At 55.8% G+C, this 17750-nt stretch overlaps 4 protein-coding genes and 1 non-coding gene across 7 annotated transcripts in view; 1 reads left to right on the top strand and 4 right to left on the bottom strand.

The window, feature by feature from the left end:
* The window catches only part of USP24 (ubiquitin specific peptidase 24), a 58677-nt gene extending 55711 nt beyond the window's left edge, over nt 1–2966 (top strand). For all 3 annotated transcript variants that reach the window (XM_072342967.1, XM_072342966.1, XM_072342968.1), the window contains exons 66-67: nt 160–270; nt 444–2966. In XM_072342967.1, the coding sequence (XP_072199068.1) occupies nt 160–270; nt 444–506 (174 nt within the window). In that variant the 3' untranslated portion in view covers nt 507–2966. The remainder of the gene's footprint in view (nt 1–159; nt 271–443) is intronic.
* Nucleotides 2967–4232: 1266 nt separating this feature from the next.
* On the bottom strand, nt 4233–8042 carry PCSK9 (proprotein convertase subtilisin/kexin type 9). The gene is made up of 12 exons (XM_072343287.1): nt 7890–8042; nt 7616–7804; nt 7288–7411; nt 7052–7185; nt 6822–6963; nt 6542–6738; nt 6261–6444; nt 5541–5711; nt 5295–5443; nt 5047–5212; nt 4775–4956; nt 4233–4692 (listed from the first exon to the last, which is right to left on the bottom strand). Exons 1-12 carry the CDS (start codon nt 8040–8042, stop codon nt 4525–4527), a joined length of 1959 nt encoding a protein of 652 aa, XP_072199388.1. The 3' UTR covers nt 4233–4524.
* Nucleotides 8043–8867: 825 nt separating this feature from the next.
* TRNAG-CCC (transfer RNA glycine (anticodon CCC)) lies at nt 8868–8938 on the bottom strand. Its single transcript has one exon. It is a non-coding gene; the product is annotated as a tRNA-Gly (tRNA).
* Nucleotides 8939–9993: 1055 nt separating this feature from the next.
* Nucleotides 9994–11252, bottom strand: BSND (barttin CLCNK type accessory subunit beta). The gene is made up of 4 exons (XM_072342602.1): nt 11076–11252; nt 10703–10794; nt 10373–10564; nt 9994–10237 (listed from the first exon to the last, which is right to left on the bottom strand). The coding sequence occupies exons 1-4, from the start codon at nt 11250–11252 to the stop codon at nt 9994–9996; spliced, it is 705 nt and encodes a 234-aa protein (XP_072198703.1).
* A 1206-nt stretch (nt 11253–12458) lies between these two features.
* Nucleotides 12459–16786, bottom strand: TMEM61 (transmembrane protein 61). The gene is made up of 3 exons (XM_072343413.1): nt 16666–16786; nt 13920–14328; nt 12459–12882 (listed from the first exon to the last, which is right to left on the bottom strand). The coding sequence occupies exons 1-3, from the start codon at nt 16784–16786 to the stop codon at nt 12597–12599; spliced, it is 816 nt and encodes a 271-aa protein (XP_072199514.1). The 3' UTR covers nt 12459–12596.
* Between the last annotated feature and the right edge of the window lie 964 nt (nt 16787–17750).

The following is a 17750-nucleotide window of genomic DNA, read 5'->3' as shown; positions in this document are numbered from 1 at the left end:
TTCCCTCCTCACTTTTCAGTTAAGCAGTATAGTTTTAGTAGCTTTACCATATTCTGCTGTACTTCATACCGTTCCTACCTGGCAAACCTAAATCTTGTGGCTGTTTCTGTAGAAATTAATCCATATAGTTACCTTGTCGCTTGGACTGCTTCCTAACAGGACACACTGGCCTATGCCACAGCCTTGCTGAATGAAAAAGATCAGTCTGGAAGCAGTAATGGGTCAGAAAGTAGTCCAGCCAATGAGAACGGAGACAGACATCTACAGCAGGTAACAATTAAATAAGGGCGTGTTTATTGTCTGTTGCGTTGCTCGACTTGCTTCTAGAGTTTGAGTCAGAACCACCACTGAATGTAATGACAATAATTGTGCGCCTGATGAAAGATAAATAATGTACTGTATCTCTCTCTCTCTCTCTCCCCACCTCTCGTGTGTGTTGAAAGGGCTCAGAGTCTCCTATGATGATTGGTGAGACTAAAAGTGACCTTGATGATGTTGACCCATAAAGGATACCCATGAACCCAAGAACAGATCAACTCAAACATACAATGCCTGGTACCTGTTGAAACCTAGAGTCCTATTGCTTATGCTGTTACGAGAGTCTGGAAGAGAAGGATCAATGGCAATGCTGGAGAAGGTTGTTTCCCTGAAAGCTAAAAGCATTTCTTAGCCAAGAGGGCTTCAGATTGATAAATGCTCTAGAAAACTGCATCTTCACCTGCAGTAGCTTATGACAGTCCAGACACCGACAACATTTTTGTCAAGAAGATTTTATCAAATACACAAACGCTAGTGGTTGAATTTTTATGTGAACATTAAATGAGTGAATGTAAAACTGTTGCTTTTCTGTGATGCTGCAAAAACAAAACAACAAAAAAAAATTCTTTTGGTTTTTATACAGAGAAAAACCAGACTGCCCTTATGTATGGAGGGCACGTTTTTAATCTTTCTGATGATATTGAATAGGAATATTCAAATTTCTGTAAAGATGTGTGATGACTTACATTTCATTGTAAAATATTAGTTAAAGGATCGGTTTACATAAGGACTTCTGTATTTAATATGTCTCCCTGCTCATTTGTAAAGCTCTCTAATGGAAGGATCAGTGAGATTGCTCTGCGAGGAGAGTGGCTCCTGATGGAAAGGTTTGGTCACGGAGCTTCTAGCATGGCTTGTCTTTTTGGTACCCTTCCAAAAACCACAGACAGTCAGGAAGGGCCGCAAGAGCAAAACGTTGTTCTCAAGGTATGCAAGTGTTTATGAAAGGATGATGGTGGATTTAAAAATAATAATAATTAAAAAAAAAAAAAAAAGAAATACTTTAAAAGAAAAGAAGCACTTTAAAATGGATTTCTGTTGCAGTTTTACTCATGATGTTCTTTTGTTTTTTTTACATTTGGAGACATATTGAATCGAACGTAGTCTCAATCATGTGACCTGCAATCACTCGCTTATGCTTTCAAATCACTGAGAAAGTTGGTATTGGTTGTATGTGATGAATAATTCCTTGATCGAGTCTGGGGACACTGTCGTGCAGGTTTTAATAGGCAATTTTAACATGGGGAAAAGAGTGATTTGGCTCCGTTGATATTTTCACTTGACCAGGCAACATTTAAAATATCACAGCTCTTTCGATTTGCTCATAAACAACTGGAAGGCAGTCGGGATGATTTGAGCACGGTTTCGTTTTCCATATCAAATTCAGTTCGGTGACTTCTGGTTCTGGATATTCGTTTCTTTTGTGCCAACTAACTTCATATTCTGTACATTTTTTTTTTGCGTTTGTCACATTTTCTGCACTGCTTTTTTGCCTTTATTTATGGATTTTGCCTTACTTTAAAAAAAATTATGTAAACAACCATGCACAGAAATGGGGAGGGCATCTCAAGGAGTGCCTGGGCACCTCCAGAATAGATAAATTTGCCAAGTCAAAGGCACAACCAGCCAAAAAGTGCCTTTTTTTTTTCCTTTCTACAGACCGTTGCTGAACCAAGAAGCAGCAGAGACAGCTTTTCACTGTTGTGCACTAATATTGAAATTAACCAGTCATTTCACTGTTGGAAGTAAACACCTTGACATGATTTCAGCTGTACAGCTTTATAACTTATTGCGGGTTAAGAGAACTGTTGTGGTAAATTGCGTGTGCGAAGATGCAAGGGTGGCATTGTGGTGAATATCTCACTTTTCTTTGTTGTTGGTTGGGTTTTATTTCCAAACAACGTCTTCATAGACACGTGGCAAAGTTAGCATTTTATAAATGTTTCTGATAACGTGCTGGGACATTTTAAATGTGATGTTTTAAATTAACTTGGAATAAATCATTTCCTTACAGATTCCACCCTTCCCCCCTCTCTCTCCCTCCCCCCATTACTTTGTAATGGGCCATAAATCTTCACAGTCAGTACACAGCGGTGATGGAGGAAGCTGGTAACGTTCCTATGGGTTGGCACCACTTGTCACTTCAGGTTCCTGTTATTTCCTATGGAAACAACAGCCTCGATTACTGCATGCCCAGAGAAGCACTGATGGGAGCACTGCATCAGGATGGCTCATCACCACTGTATACTTGAAACCAATACAAACTTTTTCATGGTTCTGCTCACGCTTGTACAAAGTCGATGGTTATGATTTGCAATAAGATGATACTCGGTCAATCATTTGGGTTTCCAGCTGCTGTCATTTGAACCTGCTGAAGATTATTTTTTTGGAGAATAGAGTTCAACAAAACTAGTTTTTGTGTAAATTGTGATGCGTTTCTATGTTGTAATTTTTACTGCCGATCTTTTTGGATGAAAATGTTTTTATACAGCTTACAATGATGTTCAGTGAGGAGCAGCTGCAGCCTGCCTGTGAGCATTTGGGGAGGTACTGTCTGATTCATATGTGAACATGTGGCACTGGAAAAAAATAGGCAGTCTTGATAAACAGTCTTGGGATTCCTGGTCAATGGAATAAAGTTATTCCTTTCACAGAAAAACAGTGTAATCTTTAGACTGCAATGCACTGTCTTGTTGTGGATCCTCTTGGAAGTTCTTAATCTGGTGCTCTGGATCATGAGCCCGGAGAGGTTACCCTGCTTACTGGCACCTGCCAGGAGCAAACCAAAGCAACCACGCAGCCTCACACTGGGTGTGTTATGGTGCCTGTCAGATGGTATCTGTGTGCAGTTTCATTCCCTGACCTCATCCAAATGATGTACCCTAGTTCTGCTTGCAGTTGTGGATTAGAGTGGTTGTCCTGGAGGAGGAACTGGGTATCAACTACATGTGCTGCTTCTTGGGCTGATAAAACTGCCCCACGTGTCCTCAGGTGTAACAGGATCCCTCAGGTTTATTTTGCTGTTTTTTTTTTTTTCAGTTTGATCCCCAGAACAAACAAGATTAATTTTTCTGCTTACCTGCACACAGATGCTCAGCAGGGGCTGATCTTGTTCCCATGTCATTTCCCTTCACTGATCTCATGTGAGTGTGTGTGAACTGAGCCATAGGAGCTGTGCTGGACTCACTGCTGCATGAGCATCCTCATGGCTTCTGCCTGGAGCAGTGGGGAAGTGGTTGTGGCGCTGTGAGCACCTTCAGTCTGCTGGAAGCTGCCAGCTGTGTCAGGGCTCTCTGTAAGCTCTCAGCTAACAGCCCTCTCTTTTTCTGTCCCCCCTGCCATGTGAAGTTGAGATTGAAGCTGATAAAGTTATGGGTTGTGATTATCTTACATGTGTTATGTAATTACGTGTTTAGATAAGAGTTGGGCCTTCGCCATCTTTACCTGAAGAGTTAGAAATGGTTCTAAGCTTTCCAAGCGGTGCTTCCTACCCGGTGTCCTGGCACCAGTTAAAGCTGGAGAAGCATCTTGTGTCTGTACCAGGCATTCCAGTGGGGGGAAATGCACCTAAAGCTTGACGGATCCACCTGTATGTACCTGTGTGTCAAGCTTTATTTTTAAAGCCATCCTCAACGTGGCACCAACTATGATATATTTCAGTAACAGGAGGCTGCTGCTTCCTGAGCACCTGCACTCACCTTCTGCTGGGCTCAGACCTTGCTGGGTGACGTTTTGTTTCCACAACATGAAGCTCTTGCATTGAGATGCTGTTTTACAAACAAACTTGGCTGTGTTGCTAACAAAGCAGAGCTCAGAGACCGCATCCCAGCTCTGCCCTGGAACCTTTTACCCTTGGGGATGGACAGAAACTGGAGTGTGGATCTGTTAAGAGCCGCTCTAGGAGTTTCATTTTTAGAAGACAATTATAAGAAGGTTTATTTATAGAACTCCAAATAAATATTGAAAGTACAAACGTACAAACCAGAAAGTGCCACAAAAGACGATTCCTTTTCAAGAAGGAGGTGCAGCTGGGTGGGTCTGGAGCTGTGGAACAGAGCAGGTTACAGCAGCGTGGAGCACCAACGGGTCCTTAACGCTAGCAACACAAAGCATGCTAATGAAGCAGCAGCAGGCTGTGATGGCTCTGTGTCCCTGCTGTGCCCTGCCAGCAGCCAGTAATGCTACAACAGTGCTGTCAGCCCGGCCCTACTGCCGGCTCCGGCAACAAATGGCGATGGCTCTGGGTGCGCGGCTGCCAGGAGCACTGGCTGCAACACAGGTGTCAGCCACAGCATAGGAACCCAAGGTGCCAGGGCCCTGCGATTGAGCACTGCAGCCTGTCAGTGTCCAGCCAGCATCGCAGGACACCGTCACCTGGAAGGAGAAGGATGGATGCCCACACACCCCTGGGCAAGGTGGCAGCCATACGGTCACACAGCAATGTGTTGCTCCATACCTTCTCTGCAGAGCCCTCAGGCTTGTGATCCTTCACGTGGCACTCCAGCATGGCAGCAGGGCAGCAGGATGTGTGCGCTGTGCCCTCCAGCCTCGTCGTACAGCCACCAGCCCTGCTGCCTGGCCCTAGCACGGGCCTGCCGCCATCACCCAGCACAGCCACAGCAGAATGGAAGCTGCAGCCTGCACAGAGATGGGATGTGGGAGCAGCACTCAAGGATGCCACACTGAGCTCCACTCCCCAAGTGCCATAGCTGTGCTATGAAGTGTTACCAGTCAGCACGTGGTCCTGCAGGGAGCAGCTGGCCCCATCCTCACCCTGTGAGCTGGTGCTGAGCCGGCACTGGGTGTGGGGCCATGTGCAGCACCTGGCAATGGCGTAGACCCCTCGGCCCCCAAAGGCGTTGTGGGCCACGCACTGCTTCTGCCCTTCCTTGTCCTGCAACCAAGAGCACGGTGTCGCTGGTATTCGCCTCACAGGTGCCATTTTTGGGGCACCCAACAGCCATGTTGTGCCTCACCTCCATGTGCTCACCCAGCCACCAGCCACTGTGCGAGAAGCTGGAGCAGCCCAGCAGCTCCTCGGTGCTGGCACAGCGAGCCACAGCTGCGGCAAACCAGGTGGGCCCTGAGCGTGCTGACCACACCGAGCGGCACAGCAGCTCCTTGTCTGCAACGTGGGGAGAGGTGTCAGTGCAGGGTGTCAGTGCAGGGTGTCAGTGCAGGGCCTGCAGCACGCTCCGGCACTGCCAGCCCTCAGCCCTCACCTGGGCCCAGCTGGGCAGGCAGCCCCACCACGCTGCTGGGTGTCTGCAGCCGCTGCTCCTCGGGGAGGCAGGCTGTGCTGACAACATCCTTGGTGGCCAAGTGCAGGAGGAGCTGCCGCAGCTCGGCCACACTGAGGTGGGGTTTGGCACTGAGCAGCATGGCCACAATGCCTGCAGGAGCCAAGGGGATGCAGTGAGAACTGGGGGAAGCCAGAGAGACACGGACACACCATCACGGTGGGCTGGGGTCCCTAAGGCTGCCCGCTGTGATGGGACTGAGAGGGGACAACAGGACACAGGGAAGCAACGGGCAAGAGGATGGGCGACCCATCAATCCCTTCTCCCAGGTAACAGTGATGGGATGAAAGATAATGGCCTTAACTTGTGCTGGAGGAGGTTCGGGTTGAGTATTGGGAACAATGTCTTCTCCAAAAGAGCAGTGATGCAGTGGCACGGGCTGCCTGGGGAGTGGGGCAGTGACCATTCCTAGAGGTGTTCAGAGCCACGGGGATGTGGCACCGAGGGATGTGGGCATGGTGGAGTGGGGTTTGGCTTGGGGATCTCCAGCCCAACCTTTCAGCCTTAATTATTCTATGGCTCTATGAGTGGGAAGGCTTGGAAAGGGTCAGAGGTGCGATGCTCCAAATATAGCATCTTCCACTCGGTTTTGGTGCAAAGAAATCCCTCTATGAACAACCAGAGATCCTGGAACCCTCTCACCTGCTACATGTGCGGCCGCCTGCGACGTGCCGCTCTGCGCGGTGAAGCAGGTGCTGCAGTCACTGGAGGCACCGATGATGTCGTCCCCTGGGGCAAACAGGTCGACACAGCGGCCAAAGTTGGTGCCCAGCGTGCCGATGGAGGCCGGCTGGTCCTCACGGTTAGTGGCCCCAACTGTGATCACCTGGCAGGGCAATGACAAAGGGGGTGCGGATGGCTCAGTGTGTGTGCCCACACGTTCCCATGTGTCCCCGCAGCCTGGGACCCCCTCCTGCCCATACCTCCGGCTCGGATGCAGGTGAATACAGGCAGGCATCATCCTTGTAGTTCCCAGCAGCCACAACCACCACCGCCCCCATCTGCACCATCCGCCGGCAGCCGGCGTTCAGCACACGGCTGTGGGCACCAGCAAAGGGCAGCAGCAGCACCAGCAGCGGGCTGGGCTGAGCCTCCAGCGCTGCCATGACAAATTCCAGGCCTGCGGGACAGGCCAAGAGACGGGGCTGATGGCAGGGCAGGGCTGAGGTGAGCAGGGTGGGCTGCTCCCATTTGGGCACTCACCAATGAGCGTCCCGCTGACGGTGCCCTTCCCCTGGCAGTTCAGCACACGGAGGCTGTGGATGTGTGCACCCCTGGCCACACCGGCATCGCGCCCGCTCAGCACCCCAGCCATGTGGGTCCCGTGGCTGTCGCATTCGCTGGCCTGGAGCGGGGTTGGTTTTATGCCCTGATGCATTGCAGAAAGAGGTGGGGGGGGGGGATAACCATAGGCCACACAACCATAGGCTCACCTGCCTGTGGAAGTGGCTGCTGTCCTCCTCAGGAACATTCTGGAAGTCAGTGATGAGCACCCTGCCTGCAAGCTCCCGGTGGGTGCTCTGCACACTGGTGTCCAGCAGGTGGATCTGAGCCTTGTCACCTTTATCTGCCCAGGAAAAAGGCAACGAACTATTGGCACAATGCTCCTAAAATGGGGACAGGAGCCTCAGAGTTGCCACACCATAGGATGGGACCCTGCTGTGCTCACTGGGAGGGCTGTAGGTGCCTGTGCCGGGCAGTGGTGGTACAATCCTGCCCAGGTTCCAGGGGATGCTCTGTGCAAAGACGTACGCATCCTCCTCTACGTAGTCCACATGTGGAAGCTCCAGTGCCTGTGGGGAAGCACAGCACATGCTTCTCAGCTCCCCGCAGTCTGGACTGCACCCGTAGCCAGAGGCTGGGCAAAGCCTTCAGCAAAGCACCAGAGGATGGAGATGCCAAGATGTGACCCATAACGGCTGCACAGTACGACCTTAATGCTCCTTTCCAACCTGCACAGACATGCGCTGCACACACCGTTATCCCCACGCTCATACCGCGTCCAGGACGTCTCTGCTCATCTTCACCAGGAATGCGGGCAGCAGGCTGAAGACGTGCAGCAGCTCGCTGGGATACCCGCGCCGTGCCGCCCGCACCCGCAGCGCCCGCGCCGTGCCGCGCACCTCGGCCTCACCGCTGCCCGCCCGCAGCAGCACCACGTAGCGCCCGGGCAGCCGCCACGCCGCCTGCGGAGAAGAGGACGGGCACAAGAGCTCGCCCGGCTCCGGGGAGCCGCACAACCCTCCCCTCCCCATCCGCCCCGCTGCTCACCTTGCCGGCCCGATGGAAGGCGGCGAGCCTCGACGGGGCGGCCCCGACGGCGATCGCCGCATCGTCGGCTGCGTTCTGGGTCAGCGCCGGCTCTTCCTCCGGCTCCACCGTCGCCGCCAGCAGCAGCAGCAGCAGCAGCGCCCGGGGGGCCATAGCACCGCCGCACCGACGGCACCGACGGAGCTGGGAACGGCGGAGCGCGGAGTTCGGAGCGGCGGAGCCGATGCGCACCGCGGTTCTGCCCGGCGCGGGGGGGAGAAGCGAGAGCGGATGACGCCACCGTGACCACCTGGACGAGTTTAACGGGGAACCCCGGGGCGGGCAGCGGACAGCGGACAGCGGACAGCCGGACCCCCGTCGCCGTGCAGCGTGCAGCACAACCGGCCCTGCCCGGACTGAGGGCAAATCTGACCGCCTCTACCCTTGCGAACCAAAATGCCCCCGTGAGCCCCCGCTCCTCCGTGCCTCTCGCTGCCTTCGTTCGGCGCTGAGTGTCCGTGAAATCCTCTAATCCCATTCGGGTATTCCTCGTTCAGCCGTCACACGCCGCCAATACGGAGATCTCTTTCCGACGCCGCTCTCACCCTTCTGCCTCCATCTCCCTCCCACGCTGCCCCAGCCCACCCCCCAAACCCCCGGCTCCGGGGAAAACGGGAACTAGAACCCCCCCGTGGGAACCGCGATCCGTGGGGACATCCCCAGAGCTCTGCGGGAGGAGGGACTGCGGAGAGATTGGGGCTGGGAAAAGTAATCATCATAATGTAGTAATAGAGTAATATGCCAAAAATATGAAGGGGGGCTGGAGGGGGAGGGTGGAGAGAGGAACTGTTGCAGAAGACGGGTCTGGTTTATAGGAGAAAGGATAGGAAAAAGAAAAAAAGAAGAGAAAACTGCCGCTTAGTGGAATCCTTTGTGAGGAAGGATTCAGACCTTCAATGAACCACGGCATTTCGGTAAAGATTTTATCAAGCAACGCTGTGCACCAGCCGGGAATCGAACCCGGGTCGCAAGAATGGGAATCTTGCATGATACCACTACACCACTGGTGCTGTGTGTGAGCTGACTCAGGGCCCTTAGCAGCTGCTTACAGAGCGATGGAGGTTTTTACTCCGAACGTCAAGAAAAGCCTCTTCTCGGGGAGGGACTGATGCGGTGGCACAGCTGCCCAGGAAGCGGAGTGGTCACCGTCCCTGGGGTGTCCAGAGCCGCGGGGATGTGGCACTGAGGGACATGGGGGGGTGTGGGGGGGGTTGGGGATCTCAGAGCTCCGTTCCACCCTGAATGGTTCTGTGATCCTATGAGTGTCCTTGCCGTGTGAGATGGGAAAAGTGCTGGGTTCTCTATGGGATCCACGAGCTGAAGGTGAGCCGTGTGGCAGCCTGACACAGCCGTGCCCCAGGAAGGACGCAGGCACTCATTGGGCAGCGCTCCCCAGCCCTGCTGCTGCTGCGGTGTTTAGCCAACAGCCCGGCGCTCCCCGCCCTGCCGGTGGCACAAACACTGAGTGTGTGGAGCTGCCACCCGGCCCTTGTCAGCTTGCAGAGGTGTGAGTGAAGGGCAGGGCAGTGCTGGATGGCTGCTGGGGGCACAAAGGGGATGTTCTTTGTGCTGGGAATGGCCGGTATCCTTGGTCCGCTGCATGTGGGTTGCAGGAAGCCGATGGAGCAGAGACACCTCCAGCAGAATGACTCAAAACAAGTGCCTGCAGTTGACAACGCACAGCTTTGGGTTCTGACAGACCCACCCACCAAACCCCAGTGCAAAAGATGGGGAGCACCCCGTTGTCCACTGATAAACAGAGCATCCCAGGGCACAAACAAGGACAATCTCAGCTGCGGGTGTCTCAGAATCCAGCTTTAATTCCAGGGAGGCTTTGATAAATGGGAAAACTGCCGACATCTCCTCCCCACACGACCCACGGGGTTGGAGCGCTGCTGCTTACCTACATGCCCACACCAAGAGGCACAGCCCGGCTGCTTCCCTTTTCCTGGGCACATCCTTCCCGCCGGCATTTGGGCTTCCCTGTGCTCACCCCAGTGCTTCCATGGTGCCAGGGCTGCACTTTGGGTGTCCCCTCCATACGGCATCAGTCCTCTTGGGGACATCATTTTTCTGGCTCAAAAAGGTGATCACTGTCCTCAAGCAGAGGGTCTGACCCCTCTCCCAACCCATAGTAGAGATCGTTTGCCTTCCTGATGGCTTTTCTTGGGGACCCAGTGTGCTCTCCCTGTCCTGAGCAGCTTTGGGGTGATGAGGGGCTGCCGGGCACGGAGCCCTCCAGAGAGACTGTGTCCATGTCCTCCAGGAGGGACACCAGCGGTGCAGGACCCAGGGGCGGCCGGGAGGGGCTGCAGGGAGAGATTGGGATGACAGTGCTGGCTGCTCACCCGGCTCCGATATCAGCAGGGTAAATAATGCGGCACTGAGGTTCAGCCTCCTCCCCCCAACATGCACCTGACCCCAGGTCCATGAGTACCACGTACCAGCTGCCAGGCTCCAGCTGTGGACCTGCCTCCTGAGGTGGTTCCTGGGGTCCCCCCGACTCCTGGTGCACTTCTGCCTTTGCCTGCAGCAGTGCCTGTGAGCAGCTGCGGGGCCGGGGCTGTGCTGATGCCTGTACCTGCTCGTAGGAGGGCAGGCTCTTCTCGTAGGCACTGCTGTAGGAATCCTGCAGGCTGCAGGGTGCAGGGTGTCAGGCAGCTCCCCATGCTGCTGGGAGATGCTTGGGGATGCTCAAACCACACTATTGCCAGGACATGTGTCCAAGGGGTGACAGGCACATAGGGACACACTAAGAGCTCCCCAGCACCTACCTGAGTGTCCCTGGGTTGCCCTTCTCCATCAGCAGCGTGGCTTTGTGATCAGGAAACTTCTCAGCCTCAGGCTGCACAGGGACAAATGTCACCTGGGGGGAAGAAATGCGGAGTGCAGAGGCTGCCGTCTGCTTGAGGAAAAAATCTGCCTGGACAGAAGCCCTCTGGGGCAGAGCCACAGACACGGGAGGGACGCTGCTACCCTGCCGTGCCCTCTGCCAAGGAGACTGGCAGGTCACAGCCATGCTCAGGGCTTTCCCAGGCTCCCACAGCTTGAAGATCCCACTCTGAACTTCCAAAACCCTCCCCCAAAGCACCCGGAACCCACCGAGCCCCCAACCCCAGGACAAAGCCCCCAGCCCTCGTGCCCTACCCTGGGATAGCACTGGCACATGCTCCAGGTGACGCCCACGGCAATGAGCAGGATCCCCCCCGCACAGAAGGTGGCGTAGATCTGGGGCTTCTCCACGCTCATGATGAACATCCCCGTCATCACCAGGAAGAAGCCCAGCATGATGAACCCGTAGCGAAATGTCTTCTCCTCGGCCATGGGCAGGCAGTGGGAGGGCTGATGCTGGGAGCTCAGTGCTGAGCACACCTCCGTGGACGGCAGGAGTGGTTTCTCACTACGGAGGCTGCCGGGGGCTGGGGATCGGCTGTGAGTGGGGCTGGTCCTGCCCAGGGCTGAGCCAGCCAGTTTTTATGGGTTTGTAATGAATGCAAACAGCAGCCAGCGTTCACACTCCAGTGAAGCTGCCCGGCACGTGCCCAGCCAACCTTCCCTGCGGGTACAAGGGAGGGGATGGGGACAGCGAGGTGCTGGGACAGGGACAGCAAGATGCTGGCAATACAGGGACTGGGCCACCACAGGTGCTTTCACAGCCTGGGATAAGTAACAGGGCTGTTCAATGGGGTCAGCCATTGCAGATCCAGCATTGGGCAAATCCTCAACCCCCAAGTATTAAGTTATATAGATGTGTATATTATGTACGTATAGTGGCGTATAGGTGCATAGATATATAGGTGTGTAGGTATATATGTGTACAGGTGTACAGATGTATTGGTGTGTAGGTACAGCTGTATATCAACATACAGGTACATATTTAGCTATGGCTTTGCAGCCACCCTGCAGCCCCGTGGGGGTCCCCAGGCACTGCTGAGCTCCCCGGGGTGTGCACCCATCCACCCCAGCTGTGGGTTTATCCATTTCACTGCACACAAAGGGGGGCTGAGCAGCCCCAGGTGTCTTTTGTTGCATGCAATGACAAATGCGCACAGACGCCCTGAGCACACACATGAGCTGCTGAGCATTTCTGAACGACACGAAGAGAGGCGTGGAAAGTCAGTGAGTGGGGGGAGCAAGGTGGGAGACACAGGTGAGGGTGGGGGGGGGGCGGGGGAGGCAGAGGAGGTGTGGAGCAGGGCAGCACAGGCGTGGAGAAGAAGCAGAACAGAAGCACCATGCTGCGCTGCCCACTGCCCACACTCTCCTGGCCACAGCCCAGACCTCTGCTCCCACCCTGCCTGCAGTCCCAGCCGGGATCTGGCTGCTTTCCTCTATCTCTGTGCCACGTTCCTTGCTGCAGGTGTATTGCACAGCTCCTGCTTGGAGTGGGTTAGTGCCGCTGGGACCCTGGGGCTGGCTATGTTCCATTGCTCACCGCTGCCATTCCTTCACCCTTTGGGGCAGAACCAAGTGTGGGTTGGGCAGGGCAGGCAGTGTGGGATTGCACATGCTCTGAAACACCACACATTTGCAACCAGAGGTGGTTTTATTAAAAACACGAAGGCTTCCGACATGCCAGCTGCTCACATTGCTCCGAATGCATCACTTGGAAAGCAGTACAGCCCCGTGCCCCCCTGTGCTCTCCCCGTGCTGAAGGACGGCGCTCAGTCAGACACCCCGAACACTGATGTTCTCATAGCTGGGGGGTGGTGTTGCCTGTGGCCCAGCGGGGCTCTGGGTCTCCAACCATGAGGGGCTGGGGCGGAACAAGGCGCTGTCGGAGGAGCTGCGGCGGCGGCCGCTCTGCCAGCGCTCATCCTCCTCATCCTCCAGGTCATGATATGGCGGTGGTGTCAGCTCCTCCTTGCTCACCACGGGATGGAGGTAGGTGCCATGAGCGGGCCTGCAGGTCAGGGCTTCTTCGTAGGTAGGGATGGCAGTGGCGTCCCAGGAGCTGCGAGAGAAGAAGGAACCCAGCTGTGCACAGCATCAGTTGACTGACCTCACCTTGAGGAAGAAGAGATGCAGTCCCACAAGGTGCCACCTCTGGCACCAAGGGCCACATGCACATGTCTAGCTGCAGAGAAGTAGAGGTGTTGGCTCTCAGTCCCTGTTCTGTGCCATAGCGCTTCTTGTGGGCAGAAGAGCATCCTCATAACCACCAAACCCCATCCAGGGCCACACAGCCATCCCTAAAGCACAGGGGCTGCTGGGAGCTGAGTGGGCGGCTCACACGAGCAGCCAGGTGAGAGCTGGGCTTTCTTGTTCAGTGCAGTCCCAGCCCACCCCACGCCCCCCTGAGCCCTCCATGTGCCAGCCCTGCTGCTGCTGCTTCCAGCTGCACTTTGCTGAGCAAACACAACTTGTGTACAGGGAAAACTGCTGCCCAACCTTTGCCCTCCCCACACAGGATGCCAATGCTCAGCTATGGCTCCTGCTGGCAATGCCAGGGTGATGCCAGCCCATCACCACAGGCACCGTGCTGGGGACACTGCTTAGTCATGGGTCCCCATGCTGCAGTCCCATCCCACTTAATGCCAGCCTGAGAACTGGGTTTTCTCCTTTTTTAGTTTTATCCCATTTTGGCATAGATAACACAAACCCAGCCATTTTATAGAGCAGCATAAACTCATCCCTTTTGTAGAGTCTGTCAAAAGCAATACAGATACAGCACACTCCCTGAGCACACCAAAGAATGGGTGGCTGTGGCCAAGGTGCCATGGGATGTCACACAGCTTCCACACAGTGCATAGGGATGGGGTTGGCCAACACCATTGCCTAGAAAATCATTGCAGCCCTCTGCTCGCCGGCTCTGCTCAGACATCCGATGCCCCGCGGGGCTGAAGAGCTGCTGGAGGATGAGCACAGTGTAGGAGCAGCTGGCTTGTGCATGGGAGCGAGGGTTGATGCTAATGCACAACGGCATCCGCTCGGGAGCAGAGCGCAGCAATGGGTTCGAGCAGCTGAGCAGGCAGCAGCACCCACACCCACCTGCAGTTCCACTTCTCCGGGGGCTCAGCAGTGAAGTACTGCAGGTCACGGGGGAAGCGGTACTGGTAGCGCCGTGACACCACCCTGGCGTTGGCCTTGACGGACCAGAGCAGCCCGAAGAGGAGCAGGATGCCGCCGATGCCGCAGCAGAAGAAGCTGACGGAGCGCAGCAGCGCGTTGGAGGAGCTGGGCACAGCCTGGGCCTCGCGGGGGGGCAGGAGGTGAGCCCCGCTGCCCACTGCTGTGCCCACCTCTCCGTCGCTCCACCAGGCGAAGCACAGAGTCCCCGTCACCAGCAGCACGGCCCCGGTGATGGTGATGCCGTAGCGGAACGAGGCAGCCGCCATCCTTCTGGTGTTAGCACGGCTGGGAGGGGAGGAGGCCGAGGTCACGCATGGGAGCTCACAGCCTGCAACACAGGAGAGGGGTGGGAGTGACAAGGGTGTGGAAGAAACCTCCAGGAGGAGAGATGGGACCTTTCCAAGGGCTGCACACTCAAGTGTCCTCTTCCTATTTGATACCTGCTGCCAACATACAATCGTAGAACAGCAGAATGGCTGAGGTTGGAAGGGACCTTCAGCCCCACCACAGCTGTGGGCTGGCTGCCCCACAGCTCCTACTGCCCCAGGCCCAGCCATGGCTGTGGGCACCTCCAGGAATGGGACACCACAGCTCTGGGCGCTGCTGGGGCCTCCCCACCTCTGAGGAAAGAACTTCTCCCAGGCTCCAGTTTGGACACCAACAGTCCCCATATAAATGTGCAAAAGAGATGACACAGCGCTCCCACCCCAAATGAGAACCCCAGGCAGCTGAGCTCCAGGGCAGCTCCAGGGATTGAATGGTTCTTGTCTTTGGGGTTTGCTGCAGAATGCCTCCCCACCTCGGAGGAATGCCAGCTGGGGAGTCTGATCAAAGCAAGGCTTATTAGAGGGGGCAGGGAGTGGATGTAAATCTCAGATCTCATCACTCAGCATTATCAGTGCACGTTTTTCTCATCTGAAGCCAGACACAAGCCAGCCCCATGCTAACAGTAGGTGCCTGGTGTTGCTACTTAAAACCCTGTGTGCCAGGACCGGGGGCTGCACCACCTCTGGCTTTCTCAGGGACAATGGCCAAGGACATCCCCACAAGCCAAAGGGATGCTCCTGTGGGGAAACAGATCCTGGAGACCATGAGCTCACCTAGGATGGGTCCCAAGACACCACGTGAGCAGCTGCTCCCCTGTGCCACACAGCTCAGGTCAGAGTGGGGATCCATCCCCACCTCCATCAAAAGGCAGGAATCTGCTGGACAGGGGGCTGTGGCCACCAGTCCTGAGCTGTGCATGCAACCAAGGGCAGGAGGAGCTGGGTTATGTCGAGCCACTATTTATCAGATGGGCTCACTGCATGGAAAGTGAAATGAACTTGTAGTGAAAGAAGAATGATCTGATCTTATCTATTTCTAATGAAGAAATCCGAGGAGAAAGGAGAGCTGGGAAGTTCACAGGACAGGGAGCGCAGATGGTGTGCTCGGCTCTCATCCCACAGCCACAAGCCCAAAGTGCTGCCAGCAGCAGCCAGGGGCACCCAGCAACAGCCAGAGGTCACATCTGTGCCTGACATGAGACAGAGCTTCGGCTCCGAGCGAAGGGATGCCTTTTGAACAGAAAGAAACGGGAGCGACACGGAGCTGCGCTCTGCCCGTGTTTGGGGTAGGGAGGTTTGGGAGATGCTGCAGTACCCACCCCGGGGGAAGGGGATTTTCAGCCCCCGCGTTGCACGGAGCGGCGGCAGCGGGGGGAGGAGAAGAGCCTCTGGGAGGTGGCAGATTGACAGCTCAAGAATGAGCCCTTCTCTCCTGACAAAACCCACGGGGATCAACGTACCCACAGCGCGGGGGAGGCCGCTCCACGCTGTCACCACCGCCACGATCCCCTCGGCTAAACCTCCCTGTCCGCTCTCGACCTGGCACGGCTCATCCCCAACCATCCTTCTAAGCCCTTTGAACGCATCACGTTAGAAAAGAAGGAAGAAGCATCCAGGGGAGCCCTCATCCCGGCTGCTTGTCGGCACATCGGGTCCCATTGGACCCTCAGCGTAGCACCCACAAAAGGGGTTGCTCCCCGGCTGCCCCTTCCGAGCTCCCATCTCCAGCAGCCAAGGCACACTTGGCTCTGCCCCATCTCCCCCCAGCCGCCCTGAGCCGGGCGTCGCCGGGAGAAAGATTTGCATGTTGCATGTCCAAACAGACAGAGGTTAATAGTTGACATAGTTCCAGCGAGATGCTGAGAATAGCAGCCCCCATATAAAGTTATGCAGATGGTGATTCATGGCGTTACTCAGAAAAAAACACTCTTTTCCAGAAAAGCGAAAAACGAGAAGCGCTCCGAACCCCTCCGGACAGCAGGACCCGCCTCCCACCCATCCTTCCACCGCGCCGCGGAGGACTTGAAGCGCACCGACGTGCCAAGAGGAACGGAGACGCACCAAAGCGTCGGCGCCTAATTCAGAAGATTCCTTTCTGCCTCGGCCTGAATTTGCCGGCGTTGGTGGTGTTGCGCTGTCAGCAATCAGGGGGTGGCACCGTTCGGACTCACGGCTCTCACCAAGTTTCCAGCTGCATCCCACAGCCGTGCCGCCAGCTGGACCCGCAGCGCGCACATCCCGCCCCGTCCCCGCGGCACGTCGGGGCTCCCCCTGCAGAAGCCGCCGTTCCCCCCCGCATCCCCCGGGGAAGAGCCCTGCGGTCCCCTCGCCGTACTCACCCGCCGCCTCCGGCCCCGCTCCGCCCGGCGGCTCCCGGAGCTCGGCCCGAGGGGCGGGCGGGGCCGGGCGGGGCGGGGGGCGGGCGGCGGCGGGGCCCCACGGAGCTCCCGGGTGCTGCATCGTGGGCTTCGGGGTCCGCGGTCTCCTAGGGGAGGTGGGGGTGGAGGTCGGGGAGGGGGAGCGGCGTTCTCGTCCCGGGGGTGTGATCCATGGGCTGGGTTTGGGGGTGTGTCTGAGGATGGCGAGGGCACGGAGCTCCGTGGTCTTTGGGGGGCAGGAGGTGGGGGGAGAACTGTGAGATGAGGAAAGCACGGCCAGCGGGACAAGCCGTGGGCATCACTGTTATGAGGCTGGGACGGCAGAACCCTACAGGGGGGGCATCAGTAACCTATGGGTGGGACTCCCCTACAGGTGGGACACCTATGGGTTGGTCTCCACTACCCTGTAGGTGGGACATCAGCAACCTATTGGTGAGATACTGGTACCCTATGGGTGGGACACTGGTACCTTATGGGTGAGATACCGGTACCCTACAGGTGGGACACCTGTACTCTATAAGTGGGTCTCCACTACCCTATAGGCAGGACACCAGTAACTTATGAGTGGGTTCCCACTGCCCTATAGTTGGTACATGAACACCCTACGGGTAGGATATCAGCATCCCATGGGTGAGACACTGGTACCTTATTGGATATCCTACTGGGACACCAGTACCCTATTTGTGGGACACAGCACCCCTGCTTCAGCACAAGGGGGTTCCCACTGCTCTGCTAATCCTGTGGCTCTCCTGTCTTTGTGGAACGCTCCTTTCCTTCATTCCAGTTGGATCTCCTTGCCATGCAGCAGCCGTGGGCATAGCTGGATTTTAAACAAGCCGAGGGCGTTCTGATGTGAGGTTTGGGATGAGCTGTGTGAGTGGCAGCTGGATCAATGCACGCTCCTATTCCCACAGGTGCAGGCAGATCTCACCAGCAGCTGTCACACCGCGCTGTGATTGCTGAGCACCTCCACAAACCCTGAGCTCCAGTTGCGTTCATCAACAGAGACATCTTCTGGACACACGTGTGTTGCATCTGAGCCCTGG

Source organism: Excalfactoria chinensis, chromosome 8 (genome assembly GCF_039878825.1).
Source record: "Excalfactoria chinensis isolate bCotChi1 chromosome 8, bCotChi1.hap2, whole genome shotgun sequence".
NCBI classification, from domain to species: Eukaryota; Metazoa; Chordata; class Aves; order Galliformes; family Phasianidae; genus Excalfactoria; species Excalfactoria chinensis.
This window is presented reverse-complemented; position numbering and strand designations above follow the sequence as displayed.